The 14,538-nt window shown below is 36.0% G+C and overlaps 1 protein-coding gene across 1 annotated transcript; it reads right to left on the minus strand.

The window, feature by feature from the left end:
• Positions 1–1,374: 1,374 nt before the first annotated feature.
• Positions 1,375–11,091, minus strand: LOC125679268 (plasma alpha-L-fucosidase-like). Its single transcript, XM_048918371.2, has 8 exons — positions 10,495–11,091; positions 8,401–8,507; positions 7,501–7,628; positions 4,944–5,092; positions 4,581–4,678; positions 3,449–3,581; positions 2,417–2,587; positions 1,375–2,209 (listed from the first exon to the last, which is right to left on the minus strand). Exons 1-8 carry the CDS (start codon positions 10,968–10,970, stop codon positions 1,963–1,965), a joined length of 1,509 nt encoding a protein of 502 aa, XP_048774328.1. The 5' UTR covers positions 10,971–11,091; the 3' UTR covers positions 1,375–1,962.
• Positions 11,092–14,538: the final 3,447 nt, after the last annotated feature.

The following is a 14,538-nucleotide window of genomic DNA, read 5'->3' on the forward strand; positions in this document are numbered from 1 at the left end:
CCATATCAATTAATTTCATTAGATTTTAAATATTAAGGTGACTGTGTCATAAAAGTATTGCAACATCGGCATGTAACTTATATACTTTATAACGATTTATGTACATGGACCACAGATAAATTTTGGAGATTCAATTTACAATTATATTCTTTATTGACATTAAAAAATACTTATTTACTAATATTTAGAATCTGTATCAGAGTCTGATGTTTTTTTAAGAAATCCTACATAATTGCAGTGCTCTTTAGGAAATGCTCCCTTAATTTATGTCACAACAATTAAATGAGGGTAAAACTACTCTGATTTCCCCCCCAAGCGGCTGACTGCGTTTGACCTACATGTAGTTGATAAACTGTCTGTAGGCCATAAATCTTGATAGCATGTCTGCAACAGAATTGTTACTGTATTCTATCACATGTGTTGGAAATGTTTACACACACATGCCATGTTGTGTTAAGATTTTAATACATGTGAATACAGAAGGTATTTTTCATTTTCGTGTTTTTCTTACTTGTTTAATAAGTTGTTATCCAGGTCCTCTGAGACCCCTCTCTGGATACGTATTAAATCCATGGATAAATGTAAGCTGTATCAATTATAACAGGACTTCGACACACAGTGTTAAAATATGGGTGTAGAGAATTGCACTTTTGGTGTATATTTATGCAATCTAGCTTACACAGAATATTCAAACTCATGACAACAAAGACACCCATGTACAATTTCGACAAGCACATCAATCAAGGAAAATCCCTCTCTCATTAAAATCAACTGCTGGTGAAGAAGCATTATTCTGAGAAACAATTTCTTCCTCTGTAACATCAGGTTCAACCTGATATCCCATATCTAATTCACTCTCTGCTGATGACATTTTAACGTTGATGCTTACAATGTGCCAAAAATACACACAATGTGTCCTACTGATGTCAGCATCAGTGCTGCCCTCTAGTGGATGCTAAGAGATAACCCAGCAGGGAGGTAATATTTTTTTCAATATGGCAGCTCCCAAGGATTGAAAAGATTAGTTAATCTTTATAGAATATCTCCCTACTGAAGAAAGCTACATCTTGGTGATTTTCAGAATTCATTATATACATGTACATCAAAATGACAAATCTAAACCCTTTGTCACATTTTCATGTTCACTTCCTTTAAGGAATAAGTGGTTGGGATTTCTGAATCACATTGACATATCCACGGTATTTGAGATGCATCGTTATTTAGAACTTGATGGGACTGAAAAAAAAACTTATGAGGATTTGAGATATTGAGGGTAAAATACTTGAAGAACAAGTGGTTAGGACTTCCAAATCACTCAGACATATCCATGGTATTCGATATATCGGTGTTCAAGATACTGGAGTTCAACTCTAATTCTACATTACAATATTTATTAAGTTAAATTTATATTTTTTACAATAATCTCGAGATGTGATAAATAACGTAATCTCATAACATAAGATATCAAAGATGTTTCTATACACGTACTGGTAATATAAAAAAGCAAAATTACAGTCTGCTTACATTACGATGATTTAGGGTTCAGTGTTGAACCAAAATTATACAGATGCATACAGTTGAAAAATACAACCTGGATTTCACAGTAATTTTCAAAATAATATTGCTATAGTGAATGAATATTCTGCATGTTCATGCATTGATATTCTCATTTAACGCATTTTCAAATCACAAAATTGGAACAAGAGGACCAAAGATTGTTTCGGTCACCTGAGTATTAAGTATAACTAGCCCCAAAGGCTTCTTAAAACAAATTCCCAAAAAGTGCCAATACTGATTAATTGAGACTTTACATAATATATGTCATATTAACTTTACATTTTTGTGGGAAAATTGCCAAATTTGTGTCTCGCTAAAAATACCACCTGCACGGTACTTTATTTATTACGACACTCTGGAGGGAATGAATACAACACTAAATATTATATGCCGTATTTACCATATCTACTTTTGAAGTGTAATTTTTAAAGCCCAAGCCCAGAGGCATGGGAGTTTGTGGACATTAAGGACAGGAAATAACACCCTCAGACCCTGAGCCTCCTGGGAAAAGGTCATAGTCACGTCTGACCCAAGCAATGTTACCATGGATACTTGTTTATCCTTCAATGCCCCCAGAATGATTTCATTCGTGAGTGGCCAATCCAGCACCAGACAGTAAATGACATTGCTTTCTGCTTTAGATGCTGTGTACCTGTTAAAAATCATTAAAATATTCCGTTATCAGGATATCCAGAAATTTGGATTTAGAAGAATAAACTTTATGCATCTTTAACTGTACATTGTAAACTTCAAACATCACTTTAATGAAGAATTACTGTTTGGGAATAAATCTTTTAAAATATATTGTATTCCCCCTCCCTTTTAACTGTTTCTTTAATTAGATGAATAGAAATCGTACCATATTCTGGTTGTCAATGTGTCCTTCTGATAAACCCAGGGCTTGGTTTTATAGATAGCTTCGCCGTTGACTTTCAACCATGAGCCCAGCTGACGGAACCTCTCCTCATAAATTGGGTCAAATGTTCCCCAGGCTGTTGGTGCCGCATTGATAAGTATGTTTCCACCAAGGCTGTTAAAAGGGGGCATATTTAAACAACTTCCTTTCTCTAAGCATGCTAAGTAAATAATCTTGATATATTATGTTCATGAAAATTTTTCTCATTCAACAAGCAAGAAATCACTATCATCCATTCATACCTACATTGGTATACAGGTAGAATAGTCCTAGTTAATCAATATATTGCAGATGTATTTGATTAATCGCGTTATGAAAACTCGCTGTCAAAAGTAAATTTCTACTATGAGGAAAACATTAATGTGAACAAAAATGTGATTCATTTTTCAAGGAGCAAAAAAAAAAAACAACGTTGTATTTGATTTTAATCTCTGATGTGTATAATATTTCAATACCTGATAGTGTATAATATTTCAATACCTGATAATGTATAATATTTCAATACCTGATAGTGTATAAAATTTCAATACCTGATGGTGTATAATATTTCAATACCTAATAGTGTACAATATTTCAATACCTGATAGTGTATAATATTTCAATACCTGATAGTGTATAATATTTCAATACCTGATAGTGTATATTTCAATACCTGATAGTATATAATATTTCAATACCTGATAGTGTATAATATTTCAATACCTGATAGTGTATAATATTTCAATACCTGATAGTGTATATTTCAATACCTGATGGTGTATAATATTAGTGTATAATATTTCAATACCCGATAGTGTATAATATTTCAATACCCGATAGTGTATAATATTTCAATACCTGATAGTGTATATTTCAATACCTGATGGTGTATAATATTTCAATACCTGATAGTGTATATTTCAATACCTGATGGTGTATAATATTTCAATACCTGATAGTGTATATTTCAATACCTGATAGTGTTTATTTCAATACCTGATGGTGTAGATCACTTCCTCCAGGAGTTCCTCAATAGTGTAGTATTGACTGAGGTCAGCATTCCGTCTATAACCCCAAGACAGTCTGTCTAACGTCATGGCATTGACCCACTTATGTGGCAATATGTGTCCTAAATACGGAAAAAAATATAAAGTTTAACAGTGAACACAAACATTGAAAACATCAATAAACTGTATTGTCAAAAACACATTCTGACCCTTAAGGAGGTATGCTACACCAGAGAAATTTGATATGGATGAAAAGCGAAGGACATGTACAACAATATTTTGAAATTGAAAACTTTCAAATTTACTTTATTTAGTCAAAAAATGCAGTTTTAGTAGAAAGCAATCTGAGAAAAATTTAAAACCCCTGCTGGACTCAAACACATGATCTACAGTTCAGCAGTCGACGTGCTAGCCTACTGAGCTACTCTGCTAGGTGAGAATATTTTAAATGAATAGACAAATATTGCTGATATTTATATTTTCATCCATGTTTTAAAAGGAAGTCAGCCACTATGACGATGTAGAGTACCTCCTTAAAGTTAAACAAGTTGTGTTGGAGATACAGCAAGCCCCAAATTGTGGCTCAGTGTTTTGGAGACAAATTTCTGACCAGAGTCGAGACATCCAACCTTGAATTTCAAGAAAGCTTTTAGTTTGACATTTCAGTTCGTCAAATTCAGAATTTGTATTTTGTAGAAAAGTTATGACCAAAACTAAACTTGTAGACAGACAGACAGACTACCAAATGATCATATTAAACAAAAGGCCTTCTGGTCTTGGACATCTGATGTATATAATCAATCATCTTCATAATGGTGGTGTGTATCTAATGTGTCAATCGGAACTCCTCGAATGTCTCCCGCACTTGACATAGATCACGGATGTAATACGAAGGCATCCATGAGAGAATTTGATGCATTGCTAGCGATGATGTACATAACATAGTGCAGTAGGCTGTGACGTCATAGTCGACAATGCATCAAATTCACTCATGGATGCCATCGTATTACATCCGAGATCTATGTCGAGTGCGTGAGACATTCGAGGAATTCCGATTGTCCGATGTGTCTATTTTCATTTGATTTGAGCTGTGATGTTATTGACTACAGATAACATTTTACCCGGATGATACCGGTCGGAGCAGGTCCAGGCTCCTCCGTGTTTGCAGTCACAGCCATATCCCCATCTGTCATTTGTAACAATGTCATCTTTCACAGGACTGCACAAAAATAACAATCATGAGGATGATAAAATAATCAAGCACTCAATGTAATGGGCCAGGTGTAGGAAAGACAGAAATCAACAAAACTGAGTATCTAACAATTTGTTACAATAACTGCATCCTTCATCTCTTTGTGAATGGTAAGAAAACTCACTGATTTCAAAATATATGACAACATGTAGCTCTCAGGAAAGTTTCATAATGATTTCGTATGAACCACTCTTTACAAGAACTACAAGATCAGTATTCAATGACTACATACCTCTCATTATATAGCCAGGCCAGGAATATGGTGGCATTCCAGTACCAATCTGGTGCCTTCCATGAGGGAGCCAACCAAGCTCCGTCACTCCAAAAAACGTCTGGCTTATAAGCATTAACAACCTCATACATCAGCGGCAGCATGTAGTCCTGTAAATATAAACCAGAGATCAGCAATGTGGGACGTGCCCTCTGAGTAGTCCCACACCACCTCAGTGTTTAACTGTAGATATAAACCAGAGATAACCAATGTGGGACGTGCCCTCTGAGTAGTCCCACACCACCTCAGTGTTTAACTGTAGATATAAACCAGAGATCAGCAATGTGGGACGTGCCCTCTGAGTAGTCCCACACCACCTCAGTGTTTAACTGTAGATATAAACCAGAGATAATCAACGTGGGACGTGCCCTCTGAGTAGTCCCACACCACCTCAGTGTTTAACTGTAGATATAAACCAGAGATCAGCAACGGGCGTGCCCTCTGAGTAGTCCCACACCACCTCAGTGTTTAACTGTAGATATAAACCAGAGATCAGCAATGTGGGACGTGCCCTCTGAGTAGTCCCACACCACCTCAGTGTTTAACTGTAGATATAAACCAGAGATAAGCAACGGGCGTGCCCTCTGAGTAGTCCCACACCACCTCAGTGTTTAACTGTAGAATTATATAAACCAGAGATAACCAATGTGGGACATGCCCTCTGAGTAGTCCCACACCACCTCAGTGTTTAACTGTAGAATTATATAAACCAGAGATAGGCAATGTGGGACGTGCCCTCTGAGTAGTCCCACACCACCTCAGTGTTTAACTGTAGATATAAACCAGAGATAATCAATGTGGGACGTGCCCTCTGAGTAGTCCCACACCACCTCAGTGTTTAACTGTAGATATAAACCAGAGATCAGCAACGGGCGTGCCCTCTGAGTAGTCCCACACCACCTCAGTGTTTAACTGTAGATATAAACCAGAGATCAGCAATGTGGGACGTGCCCTCTGAGTAGTCCCACACCACCTCAGTGTTTAACTGTAGATATAAACCAGAGATAACCAATGTGGGACGTGCCCTCTGAGTAGTCCCACACCACCTCAGTGTTTAACTGTAGATATAAGCCAGAGATAGGCAATGTGGGACGTGCCCTCTGAGTAGTCCCACACCACCTCAGTGTTTGACTCTCAATAAGGTGACAAAGGGGCAGGTCAACTGCATCAACTTCATTTTTGCTATTACAGCAAAATGGGTCTTTAACTTTGAACCCTGGCCCACTTTAGAGTTCAAGATGTGATCAAACTTCCCAATCACATTTTTATTAAGTTTGTGGTCCTAAGAACACAATTCATAAGACATTTCCTATAAACAAAGGTCCACAGGCCTTATTGGTTACCTGAGTATTGGCCTTATCGGTTACCTGAGTATTGGTTAAAGTATCAACAGTCTTAAGGGCCAAGAAATTCTATAAATATTCAGCAGCAATATAAAACAAGATATGTTCTTAAAACACAAATGACCACAAAAATGCCCATACTGATGAAAGACTTTCTATAATATATGTTACATTGACCCTGGGGTTGTGAAATTCACCTTTTTGGTACATCCCTTTCTACTTTTCCTCAATATGAATTTGGTTTTTAAACAACGTCAGCTAAATTAAAGAAGTCTTTCAAATGATAAAGACAATCATCACCATGATAATATTGGCCCCACCCTGAAACCCTGCAAAGCCCTTCTCCTGGCATCATAAAATTTACAATTTTGGTAAAGGACTACCTGCTCCTTTTAAATATTCAATTAGTTTCAATTTTAGTATCAATAGTATTAAAGAAGATGGTATTTAAATGATTTACACATAAACACTATATAAATGTCAAATTTGGTCCCATATCCTGGGGTCAGAACCTCTATCCTGAGGATCATGAAATTTACAAATTTGGTAAAGGCCTTACGGCTCTACATGACTATATACATTAATTTATTTTTTCTTTCATATGTGTGGTTGCAGAGAAGATTTTGAAAATTGTTTAGTTTTTGTCCTGCCGGTACAGTCCTTGGGGTGTAGGGGCCCTGTAATTTACTATTTATGTATCTCTTGTCCCAAAGACGCTTCATACCAAATTTGAATAGAATTGGAAAGGTAGTTATCAAGAAGTTTGAAGTGTTCAATTGTTAAAGGACAACACAATGATGTACACAGATCAATAGTAAAAGGTCACGATTGACTCAGGTGACCTGCTGATGATTGATTGTACATGTATATTGTTTAACGTCCCTCTCAAATGTTCGGAGCTTACAACCTTTGAGCAGGGAGGGATCTTTATTGTGCCACACCTGCTGTGACACGGGGAACCCCCATCCTGGTCTCAGGAAACATGGGTTTGAAATATATGATCTACCAAAAATATCACATTCATTTTGTCATTTCTGATTCTTTAAGAATCCTCTGAAATTTGGTCAACAAAGACTTCACAATATTATCCTATTAATGATAAAGGGAACAACATATTTGGATGAAAACTCTCCATCTCTATGATACAAGTAATGGTACTGAGAAAAGTGACTCACTTTAACAAATCTATTAGTTGTGTAGTTATTTTTTTGGTCTTCCAGCCAAAGAGGGTTGAACCACTCGATCATGTCATGATAGATACCAAACCTAACGTCTGTTCCCTTCAATGCTTCTTTCAAGGGACCTACAAACCAATAAATTTTATGTACTTTAAAGGGTTATAACTTCAATTCATACATGTGGAAAAGTTTGCATATATCCAACTTAAGTAATGCCAACGTCTAGGAAATGTTTCAAACTTTGAAGATCATATCAATACATTTCCTGCAATGTCATTTGTTTCTGACAATGTACACACAGATATACTGTATGCATACTTATTAGGCTCAAAATGAGCTGCTGCAATGTTTGGCATATATTCTTTTTGTATACATGTGTGATAATGGATGAATTGAGATATTCATATCTTAGCACAGCCATGAATTAATGCCACTGTATCATCAACAAAGGCACTATTCAGAAGTTTGAATCCTGTAAAACAAGTACACACACAATACATAATCTCCTAAATTTTGGAGAACAAAACTTTACCAACACACATCAAGACAATGCACATGTATGTTCATGTTGAGAAGGCCAAAAATAATTAGTGTTGTGTTTCTACTAACATCCTAAACAAATTGAGGTAGGTTGGTAGGAATTGAATTATAATACTGTTTCTTGCAATTTTTTTCTGAGTACACAAAGAAACACTCTGACAACTAGCTCCTTGCAGGTATTTAACATACTGTCAGAATACAAGGGGCTCATTTCCACCATTAATCATTACAGTTAATATGCTTTTATATTACAAACAAGTACCCCATGTAGGAGGTGAATCTGGTGAGAGGAAACACAGCAGTTTTTATTTTAGGCCTAAAGGGAACAAAACGTGTATTAATTTAATAAAGACTTACCCACTAAGTCTCTTTTCGGACCAACATCTCGCGAATTCCACTGATATGTCACATTGGTTGGGTACATGCTAAACCCATCACAATGTTTGGATGTCAACACCACATATCTACAGACCAAAACAAAATTTCACCTCTTGAATACACTTAGGTCAGCATCAGCTTTATTCCCTCCAAAAATAGGAAATTCACATACTCAATATAACAATATCTATTGAAATGTACATTTGATTCACCATGTTTACTTGGAAACCTAAGAAAGAAATAGACTAGCTCCTGATACATGTGCATTAATTAACAAAAATTAATTTTGTTACAAAAATAGTACCTTTTAAGAATAAAATCCTTCCATCATTATTTATAGTAGTATACCCGTTATTTACAATTAAAAGCTCTAATTCATTATAAAGCTGTACAGTACACAAGTTTGGGATCTACTTTTTAAATGCTATACTAATACTGTTTTTGTTTGTATGACAGAATTAGTTCATATTTGAATTATTTGACAAATTATTCACAAGAAGTATTTATACCCCAGGCTTTCACCATACACTCCTGTTTCCAGTTGTCCTTTCCATGTGTTACATCTATTGTGTTACCCAATCATGCCAATTATGATGAATTATCAATATATTTTTTTAGTTATTTCTTTTCTTCCCATTGAAAACACATTCAAGTTTGCAATAATGAGCAATTAAAAATAATTATTAGAAATATCTTGCATGGATGATGGAAATTATCTAAAGTTTTAGAGAAAAATTATGAGAAAAATTATGAGAACCATATTATAACATCTATACACAGTAAATTGCTGTATTGAGGTATGCTCGTATGTTTTATTTAACATGTTTAATCCTTGTTAATAACCATTCATTGGAAAACCAATACACATATTAGTGTTCTATACATGTTTATTTACATTCTTCCAATCAAGAATTTGAAGGAGAGGATTGGAAGGGCCGAAGGGGTGAGGTCTTTGTGAAACATTCATAAACTTATGATATATATAGTCCATTTTTACTTTACCATTGATGAATCATTAATTGCACTTCTATCTATGTAAACAATATGATCTTATCCATACTGCCATTAAACAGGTTGGGAACACTTCCCCTATAGCGAGATCTTCTCACAAAAACACAATTAAATCCCTCTTTAGCTAGTAAGAAAACATTATTACCATAAACAGATGTTTTGATTGAAAATAATGGCAAATTCCATGCAATGCTGAAAATTGAATAATACACTCAACATGATGCAAATTGTCTCCACATAGAACTGACAACACAGAAAATTTCATATCAATTGTATCTAGCAAGAGGGAAGAAGGCCAAAATCCAATGCACATTGTGTGTGTTTTTGTTTCGATTTAAATATTTGCAGAAGTATAAGATATTTTAGGACTTTTTCATCTTTTCATGTGAAACTTGGAGATGTACTCCTTGGGTGTTTTCGCATTTTTGCGAGAATTTATCTCGCTATAGCAGGTTGGGAACACTTCCCCTATAGCTAGATATTCTCGCTAAAACGCGATTATCCCTCTCTAGCGAGAGTAAATATATATCCTGTACAACCGAGAAAAATACCCGTGGAGTACATCTCTTCGTGTTTCATATGTCATAGATAAGAAGAAAAAGTGCTAAAATGTCTGATACTTCTGCAAATATATTAATCAAAACAAAAACACTCAGGGTGTGCACTGGGTTTCAACCTCCTTCCCTCTTACACAGCAACTTTGATATGCAATTTCTTGACAATTTTGTCAATATCATAGAAAAAATTCGCATCAAGTTAAATGTGTGTCGCACTTATTCAGCGTCACAGAGGATTTGCCATTATTTTAAATAATACGCCAAAAACACCTGTTTATGGTAATGTTTATTTCTCGCTAAAGAGGGATGATCACGTTTTAGCGAGAATATCTCGCTAATGGGGAAGTGTTCCCAACCTGTATCGGGGGAACTTATTGAACAAACAGGAATTGGTCAGTGCTGGTGCATGGTGTTGACCTTGTCAGTAAATAGCTCTTTAGAGCTAATGTTGTATCGTTATATACCATGTCCGACTTTAAATAAAGATTATTATATATTCCCTTACTTGACACCCGAGGCAAGGATTATGTCTTTCCATTTATTGGGGTCATAAAACTCGGCACGAAACTGCTTGGCAAAATCTGCATATGTGAAGTTTGGTGGGTAAAATTTCTTCATAAAGTTCACTACATCGGTAGCAGGCTGTCCTTTCCAATAGAACCAAAACCATTCGCTGTGAATTGAAGGCACGGAGTAGACACCCCAGTTAATGAACATGCCAATTTTCGCATCGTCGTACCAGGCTGGAATGGGTCGAGAGTCAATACTTTCCCATGTTGGTTTGTACTTTTGACAGTTTGTTGACGAAACAAAACAGATAAATAAGATAATTTCTATTAGACTTGAGCCGTTCATCATGAAAGTGAAAGTAACGTCACGTGAGTGTAAATAAACTATGGACTTTGTACGATAAAACCGAAATATCCGGAAAGGAATCTTTCGATAATGTTCATGGGCCTCAACACTCACCCAAATATTCATTGCACATGAAGTGAATCTTTGGATGCATTATCATGGGTTGTTGACGACACCCTCTTTTCCCGAAGGTCTATAGTCTACAGGGGAAAAAAAGAAGAAGAAAATATAATTAAAAAAAAAAAAAAAAGCGTTCACTGGTCCGACACGACTTTGATCTTTTGATGTTGATTTTTAAGTAAATGCATGCAATCAATTCATCTTCCTCTGTGATTGACTACAATAAGCAATTTCCGATGGCGGTGCAACGTTTGTTTGTTTGTTACTTTTTTTTCTTTCTTTTTCTTTGTGTATTTTTGTTTTGTTTTGTTTTCCTTTACAGTATTGAACACTGGGACAAGGTAATGTTTTGATTGATCAAACTAAATGTGTCATTTTCAAAATAATGTATAATGATTAAATTTAACATTGAAAATAAAGCGTTTTGAATATGTTGAGTTTAAACACAATGAATCGATTTAATCTTGAGAATATTTACAATAGAATTTTACAATTTGACACAAAGTCGGACACTGTCTAACTTTTTGTCAACACTAAAAATCACAAGCAAATTTATTTGGGCAATGTAAGGTCCATATATATTGTAGAAAACGATATCTTAAAACTACCTTTACAGGCGCAGATTCTGAAATCCTTTTCAAGATGGTCGAACCTTAGGAAACGCTCTAGCCAATGAGCCACGCAGGCGACCTTTTACTTTTGTGTTGATGGTTGTTTTGTTTTTTATATGAGGTGACGTGTTATTTTGCCAAAAAAAAAACTTGATTAAAATAATCTTCGGGTTTGTTGCCTGATATATGATTGCACAATTTCTTTTGGCTCAATTTCTAATAAATGGTGAAGATGCATTGATCAGTTCAAGTGCAGTCAATCTGTCTTCTTGCACAGTACTGTGAATGTAAACTCGTGATTCGTCTTCGCCCAGAGAGGAATCTTTCTGTCTCACATGTGATTGGTAAAACACGTCCAGTGTGGCAATCTGATAAAAATCAGCTCCACTACCTAGCTCCTCGATCTTTTATATTGTTCCCGTGGGGATCCGGGTTGGAATAGGTCCTCAGTACCCCCTTGCTTGTCGTAGAAGGATGAGACCGCAAAAACTGAGGTCCCGTATCACAGCAGGTGTGGCACGATAAAGATCCCTCCTGCTCAATGGCCATAAGCGCCGAGCATAGGCCTAAATTTTGTTGCCCTTGATCGGCAGTGGTGACGTCTCCATATGAGTGAAATATTCTCGAGAGGAACGTTAAACAATATTCAATCAATCAATCTTTTATATTGTCGTTACATGAGGCGAGGTCCAAAATTGTGTTCTGAGGCCAGTTTGGGCAACTCTTCCTGTGAAAGATTTGGCACATTGATAGCCAAAAGAAAATATCAAATACCGCGTGATCGTCTTTCTGAAACCTTGTATGCAATTCATTGGAGTCCAGAAACGAAATGACCACAACAGATCGATAAGAATCTCTTGGAGTTTCTGTAGAGACATTTTCCCTGTGTTGCTGCTTGGAGGTTACAATCGCTATATCAAGGTCGTCTACAATTTGTTTTACATCTTCAAAGCATGACTCGAATTCGGCATCAATCCTTCTACATGTACTTTGATCCACGTATTCGTCAAGTAACTTGCTTGCTTGCAGTGGGAATGCCATTATCTCTTTTTTAAAGTTTGACAGTCAGAAGCTTTATTATATCGAGTTCATACCTTGCAAAAACAAATGTTATCAACACATAGAAAGAAGTCATAGAAGCGAGAAGTCCCTGTGTGGTGACTTTAGTTTGTCTGTCGCAGACCAGTCTTTTCTGGTACTTTAATTAAGGTTTTGATTGAGTATGTGCTGCAGGAATTTCACGACGTTGTGACTCCCCATGATTTGTATGACCTCATTCTGAATGGGTTTGCTAGTATATAAGGTATTCTTGTTTGCTGTTTGTGGATGAAAGCAGAACTGCCCATCATGCATTGTCAACATATGTATCATTGCCAGGAAATTACCTTTATTTGAGGAATTACTTGTAGCATCATCTCTGTGTCCTCAGAGAAGAATACTTTGTTTCCTACAGAGAATGAATGCATCTTCTGTTTTCTCAAGCAACTTTATGTTGCAATGATACTGTGCTGAATTTCCTTTTACATTTATATGGATGAGACCAATGAGACAAGATGAAAACAATTGGATACACACTTGATTTCCATATATCCAGAGTTTCCAGAAGTGTGCGAAATAGTGCCGATATAAATCAAGTGATCCACCGAACCCGCAGAGAAATTGGCCATAAAGCAGACATTTTATGCCATTGCGGCTTTTCCTGGGATTATTGGGGTCGTAGAATTCCGTCCCCAAGAGAATTTGGCATCCTTATGGTAACCGCAAGGGGTTTCATTCCATAATTGTTCATGGAATCCTTGACCACACAGGCAAGCTTTTATCATTAATTGCTACTTTAGAAGATAATTTATAATCAGAAAATTGGAAAATTAAAAACAACAACAAAAACAACAACAAAACAATTCAACGTTATGACAAACAGGATGACTTCAGCTTCTCCATCGTCAACTTACCATATCTATGTAGTAACATTCCATTATCACCTGCATATGAGGTATGTATATCTCTCACATAATACGATATACAAGAGCTTATCCTGCGTATGATCAGTTTTCAAATCGAGACAGGCTACTGAGAAACACGTTGATGTTACATTTCGCAGATTCTTTGGTCGTTATAACGATTTAGTTTGCCAATACAACCTTTCATTGGATAAGATGCTGTCTAGCGTGTTTCATACCATCTGTTAAACCGTTTTTTACATACTAATTTTGACTTCCGATTACTTACTCTAATTTTCTGATCAAAATGGGGCTCACGGCGGGTGTGACCGGTCGACAGGGGATGCTGACTCCTCTAGGTCACCTGATTCTACCTTTGGTATGTCCAGGGGTCCGTGTTTGCCCAACTCTTAATTTCATATTCCTTATAGGGGGTTATGAGATTGATCACTGTTTGTTATATTCACTGTTCATAAGCTAAAATGGAAGGTGTCCAATTCTATATTAATTTTAGTTAGAAATGTAACTTGATTTTGATGCAAAGTTAATGCAGGCATGAAAGATAATAGCGTACCTGAAGTTTCTTTTTATCTTTTCAATTACAGGAAAGTTTTTGAATGTGGTTTCAAAAATGATGATTCGTTTATTTTCCGCAGTTCAGATATTGATATTCACTTACATGTAGGACATACTCATATACTTACAGTGGCATGGGTATTGACGATGTTTTACTGAGGGACAGTGGTTATGCCTGCAGTAGATATATGTTGACTCCTTATTTGCGACCAAATACGAGGTACATAAACATAAATGTTCAATCGGATTGATCTTATCAAATGATATCAGATTGTAATTTAATCACATGTGCCACAAATCTATGGAGCACCAAATTAACATCAACCCTAGTAATTGAAGATATCTTTAATTATTTGAAGATATCATCAATTCCATGATAAAGAAAACTCAATCGGTGGAAAAGTTCTCACTTCTCTTTGTACAAGCCATATTTAGCAGACCATCAAA

This window comes from Ostrea edulis, chromosome 2, assembly GCF_947568905.1.
Source record: "Ostrea edulis chromosome 2, xbOstEdul1.1, whole genome shotgun sequence".
NCBI lineage: Eukaryota > Metazoa > Mollusca > Bivalvia > Ostreida > Ostreidae > Ostrea > Ostrea edulis.